The 15,342-nt window shown below is 39.0% G+C and overlaps 1 protein-coding gene and 1 long non-coding RNA gene across 3 annotated transcripts in view; one reads left to right on the top strand and one right to left on the bottom strand.

The window, feature by feature from the left end:
• The window catches only part of LOC145447848 (uncharacterized), a 272,584-nt gene extending 259,677 nt beyond the window's left edge, over window positions 1–12,907 (bottom strand). Inside the window, exon 1 of the long non-coding RNA XR_013917730.1 lies at window positions 12,819–12,907. This is a non-coding gene — a long non-coding RNA (uncharacterized LOC145447848). The remainder of the gene's footprint in view (window positions 1–12,818) is intronic.
• The window catches only part of LOC145447814 (snRNA-activating protein complex subunit 4-like), a 49,167-nt gene that overhangs the window by 14,904 nt on the left and 18,921 nt on the right, over window positions 1–15,342 (top strand). For both annotated transcript variants that reach the window (XM_080326091.1, XM_080326090.1), the window contains exons 6-13: window positions 2,078–2,164; window positions 3,240–3,375; window positions 4,157–4,233; window positions 4,585–4,740; window positions 6,774–6,964; window positions 8,266–8,380; window positions 13,395–13,514; window positions 15,045–15,203. In XM_080326091.1, coding sequence (XP_080182217.1) covers window positions 2,078–2,164; window positions 3,240–3,375; window positions 4,157–4,233; window positions 4,585–4,740; window positions 6,774–6,964; window positions 8,266–8,380; window positions 13,395–13,514; window positions 15,045–15,203 — 1,041 coding nt within the window. The remainder of the gene's footprint in view (window positions 1–2,077; window positions 2,165–3,239; window positions 3,376–4,156; window positions 4,234–4,584; window positions 4,741–6,773; window positions 6,965–8,265; window positions 8,381–13,394; window positions 13,515–15,044; window positions 15,204–15,342) is intronic.

Here is a 15,342-nt window from a genome sequence, read left to right as displayed (position 1 = left end):
ATTACCGGCACTGGATTCTGAAAGTTGAACTAGAATTACCCAGAACCCACGTGGGTTCTTCAAAAATAAATTTTGTTATTCTGGATCCCGGGGTTTCGCTGATTAAATTGTTGGGTCGCCCAAAAAGACGCTACACACCAAATTTGGCTCAATTCCAACTGATAGAGTTGGAAAATTTTGAATTTATTAAAAAGAAATGGAATATTTTTTCCAACTTCTGGTGTCACCCCCATGAAATTGTTGAGTATTCTAATTGTTGATACGATTCCAACCCGTATAAGCGAAGTTGTTTGAGTTTTTCCATAATAATTTTGTGATTACCCACCAGAAAGGCTATTTTCGTGAATCCAAAATTTTCAACTGCAATGACTTTACTTCTACTGGTTGGAAAATGCTCTAAAATTGTTAGCTTATGCATCGTTCTTTTACATAACCCAACAATTTCATGGGGTTGACAGTAAAATTTGAAACGTAAATTTCATGCTTTACTAAATTCAAAATTTTCATACTACTTGTGTGTTCACATCCACCAGTTAAAATCAAGCCAAATTTTGTGTGCGGCATATTTTTAGGCGACTTAACGTTTTAAACAGTAAATCGCAGGAATCCAGAAAAAGATGCTGTTCTTGAACAAGCCTTCTACCCACTCTAAAAATTCGCAATTAACTAACTAATTAAAACTCTCAAATGCCTGATGATACCAATTCCTGAATTGCAAATGAGATAAGAACTATCAGATATAGCAGAGGTTCCCAACCTTTTTCGACCCATCGCCCACTTTTCAAGCTCAACACCGATCATCGCCCCCAAATTTTGTGTACCGAAAATTGGGCAGACAAACTGTGTTCACCGGCAGGTTGACTAAAAAAAAAATGTCAAATTTTCGGCTCGATGTCTAATTTGACACGTTTGTAACTAAATTTCCGTGGGTTGACTATAAAACAATGGTCAGCCGATTTGACGCGTCATCGCCCCCCTGTCTCCCCCTTCGTCATTTTCGCCCCCCTAGACCGCCAAATCGCCCACGTTGGGAACCACTGAGATATAGAATCTCTGATTTCAAGTTTGAAATGAAACTTTGAAATTTTGACGATAAAAAACGTAATCTTGACAGAACTTTTAGCACGCGTAACTAAATTAGGTATTTTCGCACATTGTACTACTTATCTTCATTTCTGGTTGGAACTGTCTGTCCTTTCGAAGTAGTTTGTCAAGAATGGAGAACTTTCAACAGCAGCAGTTGTAGACTGACAACAGTGAAGTTGTGCGTACACTGCTGGTGACAAACCGTGTTGCTTCATTCTGACAATGTTGCCTACATCACAATCCTTCATCATGAGCTTCTTGATATAAGAACCAATGCCCAAGAAGTCTTGCTTCAGTTAGGATATTGCGGTACGTTGACCATAACACCATGTCTACCTATTATTTGTTTTATTTGACCGTTTATGATTCTGTATGAGCAGACGATTAGCCGTTTACAACGGTAGGCCTATAAAATAGGCTAACAGCGGTAAAATATCAAATTATAAGTTCACCGACAGTGCAAAATCTACGATACCAACAAAATGAACGCGTCAAAAATATTTTGACTTTGTAGACAATTTTGACAATTTTTCGACCTAACGCTACAATTTTAACGGAATTTAGTTGTTTTTTTTTGACATGTCAAAAATAAAAATCGCTGTACGCATTAACACTATGAATGATGTGGACAGTTCAAATGTGTACCTTCATGCAACTAAAAAATGCATAATGCCAGTTCAACAACGTATCTTTTTCATTGCATTCTGTGACAATGAGCTGTGGATCGGTCATGACTTGACAGATACGTCATTTCCACTGATATACGTGCTTTGTACTACATGTTTCGCACGCTGTGATGCGTTCACTCGGGTTTTAAGGCTTCCACGGTGGAAAATAGTATTGAAACCATCATCCTCGTTGATCAATTAACTCTTAACTGTTTGGCTCGAATGATTAGATTTATTACTAACTTACTCAGTTCAGATTTGGTTGCTCGCATAGTCAGTTGCAATTGATAATTTCTGGAATTTCTGTTTTGCCTCCTATTCAGAGTGAGATTGAAAACGCTGACAAGGACGATTCGGAACAGAAGAATAAAAGCGGCCGTAAGCAGGGGGTGACTTTCAGAATCAATACGGTGAGGCTAAAATCTTGTGTGTCGCACGTAAATGCATGGGTCGTCATTTTCAGCAATACCTGTGTTTGAGATAACATATTCTAACCAGGCTTGGACAACTAGATAACTAGAGTGAAATGACAGTATGTAATTGTAATCTAATTTGGGAAATTTTCCTATGCTATCATTTTGATTCTTTTTTTCTTTGTAATGCGGAATCTAATTCAGAGTTTTTGCGGATTCAGTAGTTCTAATTCTAATTTGGTTTTAAAAAGCTGACTAAATAAACAGGATTTTAGGTAAACACATTTTGAGTTCGGTTTATATAGCCTAAACATTCAAAAGTAGGTGTTTTCTTCTAAATTAACTAACAGTAAAGTCTCATTTCTTACAAAGCACACCGAACAATCACGATCTTATTGCTGAGCAATCTAAAAGTATCGTAATTGGTATTACTATAGCTTGCAGCCCGAGCACTGTAATGTAATATAATTGGTCTTAATCGATAGCTAGTGCCGCACCGATTCCGAAAATACAAATTAAAATCTTGACGTGGCAATGGAACCACCTCAAAACAGCCCTCAAAAGTCTGAAAATCTGCATTGTTCCAAACAATCACTTCACGAAATTGGCCATTGTTATGTTCCTTGTGTCGCGGCGCTGCCGTTGTTGGAACAGTGCCGATTTTCCGACTTTGATGGCTGTTTCGGAGTGGTTCCATTGCCCTGAAAAGATTCTAATTTGTATTTTCGGAATCGGTGCGATATTATCTTTCGATCAGGACCAGTTATATTGCATTTCAGCCCTCGGGTCGCAAGCTATAGCACTACCAATTACGATACTTTTAGATTGCTCAGCAATAAGCGAGACTGCTTGCCCAAAGCACCCACAGGAAGTTTCGTATCTATCTGTAGGCTAGTCATCTATAGAACCACATATAAATATCTAGTGTCAAAATGGTAGCAAGAAATTAGGCTCCCGATATTGAATTTGAGTTACATACATTCGTTGTGATTAAATTTTGTTGTTCATAGATTCACCGAACCACTGGTGCCCTCTAGTGCACAGTACTATGATTTTTTCCCGTGCATTTCAGTTCACCCATAACCCCTTCCATCAACTCAAGTCTGCCGCGCTTCACGCCGACGTGGAACGGAGAATGAACGAGATCGGCGACATCTTTCTGCACATTCCTTTCCCATCCCTACAATGGAAGGTCCTGGAAGACAAAAGTAACGATTGGTTTTCTGCTCAGACGTTCCCTGTACGACAAATGCGGTCATAGGGCCGTTCAAATGAACTTTTTTTCAAATTTTACTGGCTACTTGATAAAAAGTTTTGGACTTATTCAACAAAAATAAATTTGAAATATTTTCAAATTTTACTGGCTACCCTATGAAATCATTAAGTTGTTTGAAAAAACGTTGCACAACACATTTGGTTCAATGCCAATCAGTAGTAGCGGAGTAATTGGAGTGCAAAATTTTTAATTTATTATAGATCTACCCACTGTAAATACTATGATTTGAAATCCTAAGTTTTGAACAACTTTCTGCGTTTCAAAATTGTAATTAGTGGTCGGTTTGGGGTGTGAATTGTTTTAGTAAAAGTGGGATAAAGTCCTGAATCATTTGAACACAAGAACTAGAACTAGGAGTACTCATTTTTGGAAATGCGCAACTAGAATTAGAACTACTCCCTTTTCAACATGTGCAGCCAGAACTAAAACCACTCACTTTTCAAAACTGACAACTAGAACCAGAACTACTCACGTTTCGATACTGACAGCAAGAACTCAAATTATTCACTTTTTGCTCCATTGGCAGTCAATTTCCAAGCAATTACCAGTAAAACTTGCAATTTCCCGGACAATTCAAAAATAAAGGTCTGAAAAGTGCTTAGTAATTAGATTGAAAAAGTTTAATGTAACTAGTTGATCATAGGTTTCTTTTTTCAAAATTGGCACATGCATTTTACCTGTTCTAAAGCATGTTAATTCTGTTTGTTCTTCAGCATTGAGAGAAGCCGTGGAGCATCACAGACTTCGAGAATTGACGGAACCCTTGCTGTCGCAGTTGGAGTATTTGCGGGTAAGTTACCAATCAACCAATCAAAGAGGAGGACCATTATGAATCGAGTCAAAATTTTTCGTCGACACAACTTGACTCGAGTCATTCGCTGAAAAATTGCGAATGACCCGACTCAACTTCAGCCAATTTTTATGTTGACTCGACTTGTCACTATTCAATTTCTGAAAAATCGATAATGACTCGACTTGACTCACTTTATTTTCTGAATATAGAGAACAACTCGACTTCAGCCAATTTTTTTATTGACTTGATGTGACCCGACTCATTTTCTGAAAAAGAGAGAATGACTCGACTTGGCTCGGTGGCGTTATCCTGAACGCTTGCGGGGTCATGAAACGGTGGATTTTGCAGGAGAAATACGCCAAGAAGGAAGAGCCGGAAATGCTGGGGAAGATCCGATCGGTGGAGAACAAGATTAATGAATATAAAAGGAAAAAAACGTCAGAAATGGTCGGGGACAGACACCTGGACCATGACTGGGACGCTATTTCCAACGTGCATTTTGAGGTGGAAATTTAAAGAGCCCCGCTGGGGCTGTTAAAAAAAACCTATGTTTTCAAATTTTTGCGGCTATTACCTAAAATTGTTGGGTTGGCTGAAAAACGTTGTTTGGGTTTGAAAATATTGAATTTAATATAAAATATAATTTTTTTTCAAATTTCACTGGCTATACCATGCATAATAGCTCAATTCCAACCGCTAGAAGCGAAGTTATTGCAGTTAAAAATATAATGATGATGGTGAAATGGGAATGATCCCTGAATTATTAACGAAACACTCAAATAACTTCGGTATTGCTAGTTTGAATTGAGTCCAATTTGTTTTGTAACGCTTTTGTAGACAACGTAACAATCTCACGGGATAGCCTGTGGAATTTGAAAAAACATTATCACAAATATTCCATAATTGAGTAGTATATACAATTGAAATGAACCCGAATATTTTCGGCTGACACTCGTCAAGGGTAATCGTCAGCAACTAGTAGAGAATTGGAAAGAACATTGTACATCAACAATCGTATCACAAAAGATGACGTCACGAGCCTGAAATTTTGAATGAGAGAGTGTTCAATGTACTATTTTTAGGTGGTACACGAACTCCTTTTGTTGACAGAGTTTTGGTTGGTGTATTTTGATAAAAGTTGACTCCAGAGCACACAGGGTTCATTTCAATATGAATATATGAGTCAATTGTATATTGAAGTTCCTGTACCTCCAAGAAGCTCTTCAAATATTTTGTAATAAATTCAAAATTTTCAAACTCCAGTAGCACCACTTCTATTTGGTGTGCAACATTTTAGGCCTACCAATCAATTTTAGCTAATAGCTGCAAAAATCTGGAAAAACAGTCCTAGCTGACGCAGATGGGCTTTTCATTTTCATCTGTTCCATGTTAGATTAGGATAAGAACCACCGAATTGGCAAAAAATCTTGGCAAGTGATGGAATTTACAATTCTAAAGAAATGGTCAAATTAGTGGGTTCTTGAGTAGAAGTAGAAGTTACTCCATGAATTTCAGCTAGCTTGACTTGAAGTATCCACTCAGGAGCGACCACTTTCTAAATTGCGAGATGTATCTTCCCAACTGATGCAAATTGACCTGTAGGCTACCTTCAAAAAAAAATGTATGCTATGTATCATGAGTAGTCAGAATTGGTCAGAATTGTAGCGTTTGGTCAAAAAACTGTTAAAATTGTTTACGAAGTAAATATTTTTCTGGCAACCTGCATTTCGTTTGCACTGTCGGTGAATGTATCGTTTGATATTTTACAGCTTGTAGCCTACTTTATGTCTGCTCATTGTGATTCATAAACGGTCAAATGAAACAAATAGGTTGACACGATGTGTCAGCAGTGTACACACAACTTCAGTGTTGCCAGCCAACAACTGCTGCTGTTGAACGTTCTTTCTCCATTCTTGGCAAGCTGCTTAGTAAGGACAGACACTCTCTACCCGAGAATCTAGGAAAGTATCTTTCGTTGTACTACAACAAATTTTACTTATTTCTACCATAATGCGTCATGTAACGACTGAAATTCTTCATATGGCCAGATTTCGTTGAAATAAATTTTTTTCATGAAAAATTTTATCAGTTTTTGAGTCAAAAAAGTTTTTTCAAGCCGAGCTACTTCGTAAAGACATACAGTTAGAACCAGAAATGAAGATAAGTAGTACAATTCTAGCATCAAGTAGGAAAACACCTAATTTACATACGTTAGGCCAAAACTAAGTTTTTTAAGGTAAAAAAATGTCAAAATTTCGATTTTAAGGTCAAAATCGTTCGTTCTCTAAGTAAAAAAAATTGCTCTTCATATTAGGCCTGCTATCGAAAATTCATATTTTCTCAGCCCATGTGATCAGATTCCAATTTCCTTCTATGGTGCAGGTTGGCCATTCCAGGATCAGCGACACTACGTGTACATTCGTCACTAGAGACAAATAGAATTAGCTAGTCCTGCAAGCTAGTCTGAGCTAGTGACAACAGAGTATAGACGTCGATATTTGCTGTACCCCACGCCTTATTGTAGTGTTCTGATTTAGGGCGTGCGCACGCCGACGGAATGCATGTTGCGCTGGCGTAATCGTCTGCACCCGTCCTTGAACAGCGCGAAATGGAGCAAGAAGGAAGACGACGCTTTGAAAAAGCTCGCCGCCAAACACTCGCAGGCCGGTTGGAACGATATCGCTGCCGAGCTGGACACGGGCAGAACAGCCCTGGAGTGCATACAGAGGTAACGCTGTCACCCGGGGTTGTAGCCAAGTCACAAGGCTCCAGGTTACAAGTCAATCTCACTTTTCTAGTTTTGACTCGATTTTCAATTCACCATCGAGTCAAGTCCGAGTGACCTAGTCCAAGTCAATGAGTACAGGGTCGAGTCCGAGTCATTTTGTTCACTGTTTAGTTTTCAGTTCAATCCGATTCAACCCACTTTTTCCAACTCTGCCCGAGGGATATAAAATGGCTTGCATCCATAAAATCGTCATTTTCTGGCCCTATGTAGCAAGTGTCAGGACTGATAGACGGAATACCAATCATGTGGCGACTTGACTGTTCTTCGAAGCTGCAATGAAATGTCTGTCTTCGACGTCCTAGTCTCGAATCATATGACTCGGTTCGAGTCGTGCGGTATACGTCGAGTCAATGCAATTGACTCGAGTTGAGTCATTTTACGCATTTGAAAAACTGACACCAGTCAAGTCGATAAAAATCGCAACTCGAGTCATTACATAGATTTGTAGATGGGTATGGCACCCAAATAGTTTTTGTTTGGTAAAACTACTGACATTTTAGTCTGTGAATTTGTTGCTGCACGTTCTCTGAGTATGGCATCCAAATAGGTTTTGCCTTGCTGCTGACCGGAGTGGTTATGTTTTTACACCACTACAATTTCTTTTCAAGCCATTTTGAGGGAATATGTTTATGATAACCAGACTTTTCCCCCCTTACTTTAATGCTTTCTCTCGGTTTCCTACAAATTTTTCGTGGTTCTGACTTTGTGTGCATTGTGCGTTAGTGCTGTTCTGAAATAACTTTCTGTTTTCAAATTTCACTAGCTACTTGATTAAATTATTTTTGCTCAATTTCAACTGTGGAAGTGAAGTTATTATGGTAGAAAATTTTGGAGTTATTTATTAAAATTAAACATTTGTTTTCATATTTGACTAGCTACCCCGTGAAATTGTTAGGTTGTCTGCGAACGCGATGCACAACAAATTTGACTCAAATCCAACCAGCCGAAACGGAGTTATCGATGAACAAAATTTTAGATTTTGAAAAAATAGTGTTTACGGTGGCAAATTATTTCTTTAGTTAATATAAATCTACGGCTACCCACAGTAAGTACTATGGTTTGAAATCCTAGATTTTGAACAATAACTTTGCTTCTGTGAGTCGGAATTCATTCAGAATTGATGTGAAAGGTTTTTTTTTTGGGTAACCTAGCAATTTTGTCAAGTAGCCAGCAAAATTTGAAAAGAAACGTTATTTTGAACAGCTCTGTCGTGCGTGCTTCACGTGTAACACTATTCCCAGATTTCAAAGGACGAACAAGAACCACAAGCAGCAGCCGTGGACGCCGGAAGAAGACAATCAATTGCGAGCCTTGGTGGATAAGACCAGAGTCGGGAACATCATTCCGTTCACGCATGTAAGTCGAAATTATGCCAACCCGGTTGACTATGAACTTCCCATTTCAAAATGACCTCAAAGTAGATCAGAATTTGAATATTTCAACTACAAATAAATTTTTGTTAGCAAATTTATTCACTGACGGCTTCTAAACTTACTTAAAATGTCCAAGGTTACGGATAAGAATGTATTGTCAGTTGAAATGTGTCTTTGTTGAACCTTCACTTTTCAAAACTGTAAAACACGACCTCAATGGGATCCGAAATCAACAGGTAATATATTGTTGGACTCAGAATTTCAACGCCTAAACAACGACACCACGTAGCTAAACGACAGTAGCGCATCCGAGCGTGTATACCTTGTTGTAAAAATGGGCAAGGTATGGTTACTTCCTTATAGAGTCCACAACGTTAACCTAGTGTTAGTAAGAACTTGCTATTCACTGCGACAGATGTCATCTTTTAAACAAGCCATGAGTGACCGATTTTGCTCAACTGATTCGATCGATACTATAAAAACATGGTAGAGCGTTTCACGGTAAACACACAGTTCGAGAGGCTCATATATGCACTGGGTTTACGGCGTGGACTTTATAAGGAAGAAACCAAAACTTGTTCATTTTTACAACAAAGTTGTCTCGTTTTGTTGATTATATGCACGCTAGGTTGCCGGGCTATCGTCTTGCTTTGTGCATAGTTGTTTAGGTGTGGAAATTCTCAATCCAACAATATATTACTCATTGAGGTCGCGTTTTAAAGTTTTGAAAAGTGAAGCAAAATTTTACGGAAAAACCCACCGGTGCCAGCCGGTTTCATGTTAGTCTCCGCTGACCGTTTTGCGCAAAAATTCTGTTTTCTTTTGTGGTACACTGGTGTAGAGCAGTTTTAAATCTATTTTTCATCCAATTTACCACGTGCGGCGTAATTCGCAGAGGATTTCAAAGCAGTCATCATAGGCTAGTCGAGTTCAAGTAGCCATTTTCAAGTCAGCCTGAACTACACCTGGGCAAATTCGCACTTTGTAAAAGTAGCAATATTTCGAAACTATTACTAGCCTTATGTACAGGGTTGCCATCAACATGGACCCAAAAATAAGGACAGTCAAAAAATCAGATTAGCACGAAAAAGCACCTCGTCAGTTCCAGGGCCACGAGCGGAATAAAATTTATATTTTTCGTAATCAGTGCAGACTCAGCTTTCGATTGATACCCGTTTTACCAAATTTAATGCTCGGCAAGCCGGTCATAAATGACCGTCAAATTGCCTGTAGCCAAATGGAAATTGTGACGTGATACAATTTCACTGAGGCGTGAGATTTGCCTGTGTCGACACCATAAAGGACACTATGATCTCACCAGTTGGAAGTCAAATCTTGTGGTGTGTACGTCACGAGAATTTCTTTCAGTTATGATGTCATAAAATCTCGAAGGAAAAGCATAATTTTAGAATAATATGCAACACATATACCAGAGGAAAACGCCCTTCAGTAGTGGTTGAAAATAAGACAAAATAAGGACGTACGTCCAAAATAAGGACATTTCTTAGAAATAAGGACGGTTGAGTTTTCTAAGACGTGGGCCTTAAAAATAAGGACAAATCTTAGAAATAAGGACAGTATGGCAAGCCTGCTTATGTAGCTTTAATACTCTATTTATCCCGATTTCAAACATCAGCCTTGCCACGTTACCAGATAACTAATTTGCAGTGAAACATCTGTCTTCAGGAGACCGACATTCGCAGGCCAATACTTATGTTGGAATTCATTTGGCCGTAAACGGGAAAACATGAACCTCGTAGGCACTCTCGTTAGGGTTGTTCAGAATTGACCGACTTTCAAAAAGTCCAGGTTTTCAGTCCGATTCCCATGCCTTGTACCTTAAAAACATATTCTGGCTATTTTTTTTTTGTAACTCGTCCCCTGTATCCGTGTACACATTGACCTGGAAGAATAGCAGCTGAAAATAGGGGATTCCCCTAAAATCTGAGTGTCACGAATTTACCTAGCCTAGTTGAAGTGACATATAACATGGATTTATGCAGCTGTTGCGGTTTGGAGTGCTACAAAACCCCACTATATAAGGCATTGCTAGTTCAGGATATCATTTCCATGTCCCACACTGCCTTAGAACTGCTCAAAACTACCTAAAACTGATAGTCATTTTGTTGGATGACATATCCTACACCCCTCAAACCTACCCGGCACTGTTCATCAATTTCCTGGATCCACATGTGCAGTAATACAACTGTAAATGTAACATCCACTCACAGCCACATAATAAACATCACAGGAAACGAAAAACTAAGGCCAAGAAAGAGATCAACTTGGCAAAATATTACATAAATCAGGTGGATGAAATGGTTGCTTTCGAGAAATCTGCATATCTGTTCCGGTGATCTTCCACAGCTTGTAGGAGGCTCGCTCGCTGTTTTTTGTCATCCGTTATGAACGCAGCATAGTCGGAAAGTGCTACAGGAAAAGCACAGGCTGATGCATCATTTGAACTGCTAGAACTTTGTTATTTAACAAAATCTGTTAGAGCTCTTGTGTTTGACACAACATCCTCAAACACTGGTAAAAACAAAGGTGCGGTTCCGTCGCTTGAAGAATTGATTAACAGGAAAGTTTTCTACAATGCCTGTCGCCATCATATTTATGATCTGGTCATTCGGGAGGTTTGGAAGTGTTTGTTTGGATCGACAACCACAGGCCCTGAAAACAGGATTTTAATACCTTCAAGAAGAAGTGGAAACATATTGATAAATCAAGAAGCTATAAAACGCTGGAGTTTATTGAAGGCAGCTGGTTGGCGATGAAAGCTGATGAAGTAAAGCAAGAAATAATTCCACTGATGAAACCCAATGATGGAAAGCAGAAAGAAGTCTTGATAACAGATGACTACAGAGAATGTGCAACAGGCACCTTGGCGATTTTGGATGACAAATTTTGATCATCGTTTTCGCAAGCCTGGTGCTACTCATAGCGCTAGATGGATGAGTCAAGTCCTGTACTGTCAAAAAATGTTCATGTGGAGTGAGCAAATGGACTATTCTGAAGAGTTCATTGAAAAGTTGGAACGAATCAATGCATTCATTGCTTTGTTTTATGTTCCAGCTTGGTTGTAAACTGGTATTGCATGTGACGCACCTTGGAATGATTTGAAATTCTTTCATGACATGAAAAACTTTTCATTATGCGATCCCACTGTTGCTGATGTGGCATACAAGAAATTGCGAAAACATCATTGGTATCTAACTGAGGAAATGGTGGTATTTACCATGTTCTCGGTTAATCCAAAGATTCCTGACAAACTTAAGGAAGCGATGGCTGCTAAATTGCTGAAAATGCCAATCCCTGAAAAATTTCGCAGAGGTATGCCTCTCAGTCTGATCTCTGACTCTGTCTCTGAGTCAATGAGTATGGTCGATTTGATTGGGCCAGAATCGTGGTTTCTATTTGATGCTATACATGTGGAACATGATTGGTTGAGTCTTCCAATTTCGGAATGGTATACTGATCTGGATTTCGTGACTGCTCAAGAATTTGTGAATACTGTTGAAGTAGTTAATGATGCAGCAGAGCGTATGGTAAAATTGAATACCGACTATGCTGCGTTCATAACGGATGACAAAAAACAGCGAGCGAGCCTCCTACAAGCTGTGGAAGATCACCGGAACAGATATGCAGATTTCTCGAAAGCAACCATTTCATCCACCTGATTTATGTAATATTTTGCCAAGTTGATCTCTTTCTTGGCCTTATTTTTTCGTTTCCTGTGATGTTTATAATGTGGCTGTGAGTGGATGTTACTTTTACAGTTGTATTCTTGCACATGGGGATCCAGGAAATTGATGAACAGTGCCGGGTAGGTTTGAGGGGTGTAGGATTTGTGATCCAACAAAATGACCATCAGATTTAGGTAGTTTTGAGCAGTTCTAAGGCAGTGTGGGACATGGAAATGATATCTTGAACTAGCAATGCCGTATATAGTGGGGTTTTGTAGCACTCCAAACCGCAACAGCTACATAAATTCATGTTATATGTCACTTTAACTAGGCTAGGTAAAATCGTGACACTCAGATTTTAGGGGAATCCCCTATTTTCAGTTGCTATTCTTCCAGCTCAATGTGCACACGGATGCAGGGGATGAATTACAAAAAAAAGTAGCCAGAATATGGTTTTAAGGTATAAGGCATGGGAATCGGACTGAAAACCTGGACTTTTTGAAAGTCGGTCAATTCTGAACAACCCTAACTCTCGTACATAGAGTGTTGTTGGTATGTTCGGGTAACAAACTGAGTTCAGAACTTGATTACATCCGCAAAATCTTACTTGACAACAGTTACCCTGAACACGTCATCAACCATGGTATAGAGAGGAAATTAACGCAATTCAACGCGGGAAAATCACGAACGAACAACCAAAAATGTTTATATCCATATACCATTATACCATTATACGGACAAGATAGCGTAATGGTTAAGCGCCCGGCTTCTTGATCGGTAGGTCGTGGGTTCGATTCCCGGCCGGGTCAGACCAAAGACCTGATTCGTAACACTGGTATCTATGGCATCCCTGCTTGGCGCTCATGCATTACTGGGATAGCATGGAGGGGTGGAGCATGACCTGGAAAGCCGTAAAGGCTATATCTGCACTTCCTTGTCCAGCTGCATATGCACATCATGCACTCATGGTATGCATATGCGCAGATCATGTGTATGTGTATCATGAGTCGGTGTATTTGCCGCAAAAACATCTAGGACAAAAATAAACTACGTCCTTTCCTTTCCATTGATTGGTTACTTTGCGATTACCGGTTGCAATGAATTCAAATTTGGCGTCTATCGTTTTTCTCGGCAACCGACGATTTCATCGCCTAGCAAACATAATTTGGAAGAAAGAATTTTTCTTAACAGCCCTTTGTGCATGTCTGGCTACAAGGCAGCTCAGTTTTGAGTCATGTCCGTGAAATCATGGAAGTTTCGTTGGTGCCGGTCGGCTTCATGTTCATGCTTACCTAGTTTTTCGATTTCCAGATCGCGATAATTCTGGGGAACCGCACCAGCTCGCAAGTGTGCCATCGTTGGGCGCGGTGCCTCAATCCCGCTTACAAAAAGTCAAGATGGACGCCGGAGGAGGACATAGCGTTGCTGCGGGTATTTTCGGATTGTTTCGTAATTTCCGTGTATTTTCAAGAATTTTGTTGAATCTGCAAATCTAAGTCAAACTTGGACAACTAGAAAACTTTCAGCTTCTACAAATTAGGTTAAGATTAAAATTAAAGCTACACAGTTTTTCAAAATAAGGTTAGAATTATAGATACAGCTACACAATTTTTTCAAAATGAGATTAGATTTCGAGCCACACCTTTTTTATCTCATCAACAGTTATAACCTTCCATACCATCAAACTATCTCTTAGGATTGCTAACATTCTGGTTTCGTTGTGTGATATCACGACGAGGGGGAACGAAATATTTCACTGTCACAAAGGGGTGGTTTGAGGACCCTACTGAGGGCTATACTAAATCTTAATATTTAAAAATTGGACACACAGCAAATAAACTATTTTGAAACCTGTGCTGAACCATTTCCTACACCACGGTCATAGTTTTTTTTAAATCTCTGACCAGTACTGAGGCTTGCTGCAACAATAGCAAAAAAACATCAAGTTTCCGACCAAGGCTTCATCAAACTTTATCACGCATTTGTAGAGATGCTGTCCCAATCTTACCTCCAATCTCAGCCAACTTTACTGGGGGCAGAAACTTTCCGCTCCCTTATGTTCATCAAATGCAATCTAACATTTTTTGAGCAAGTGAAAATATCAATGCGAACCAAAATTTTGTAATTTGTGGTTATCAGGAGCTTCTTTACTTTTGCATTTATTTTAATTTTACACACCTTATCGGTATCATCCTTATCGATGACACCTTACCAATTACATTTCATTTGCCTTAATCAGCTCTAAGTATTCGTTTGAATACATTCCACTGACTTGTAGCCTATTCGCTGTTAGTGGTTGCCAGCCGCTCAAACTTTTGTTTGTTAATAGTCGCTTCAAAATTTTTTTCTGTGTTTGTAGTTTTCGGTACTCATGATTAGGAATAGTTCGAATACATTCAAGTTTTTTTTATAATTAAAGGGTATTCTACATATCATGAATGAAACGTGAATAGCTTGAGATTGTTGCTAATTACGTCGCTAATTACGGTTGTTAAAGAACATCGCTCTACCATCAATAACACGGTCGACAGTAATTGTAATTGTAATTAATTACATCCTTAACAGTGATTGTAATTGTAATAATTACATGTTGAACAGTAATTGCGATTGTAATAATTACATGTTTAACAGAAATTGTAATTGTAATTTGATATTTTTAGCATCGAGTGATTGTAATGTAATTGAAACATGCAAGGGAGTAATTGTATTGTAATTGTAATTGAACTGAATTAATGTAATGAATCCAACTCTGCTTTGAAGTCGTGATCAGCTCATAGCATTACCAGAAAGTGCGATGAAACACCCTATTTATCGTAAAAAAAATACCGAATTATCAACACTGTGGTGGAGGAGAACTGGCATTATTTTCTCTGTGGTCGCATGAAAGATATCTTTTTGAATTTGACGCAACACTCCATTTTCTGGTTCACAAATCAATATATATATCTCCCCGTTTTTCAGGCTATTGTCAAGCACGGGCTGAAGTGGTCCATCATCCGCGATTCCGGCATGGTCCCTGGACGCCACGATTCGCAGTGTCGCGAGAGATGGCACGACTGCTTGAGGAATATCAATCGGGACCCGTGGACTCGTAAAGAAGACGAAATGATCGTGGAACTGGTAGGAAATAGCTCGCGGGGATGTATGTAATCACTAGGGCAAGTTTTTGCAACTTTTTTTACAGCTTTCGACAGCTTCCTAGATACTCAGAAACTATGTACTATGATGTTTTACGCTGTTTGGAGGGATTTTATAGTGC

Source organism: Botryllus schlosseri, chromosome 10, assembly GCF_051294905.1.
Source record: "Botryllus schlosseri isolate E-star chromosome 10, Bs_hap1, whole genome shotgun sequence".
Taxonomy (NCBI): Eukaryota; Metazoa; Chordata; class Ascidiacea; order Stolidobranchia; family Styelidae; genus Botryllus; species Botryllus schlosseri.
This window is presented reverse-complemented; position numbering and strand designations above follow the sequence as displayed.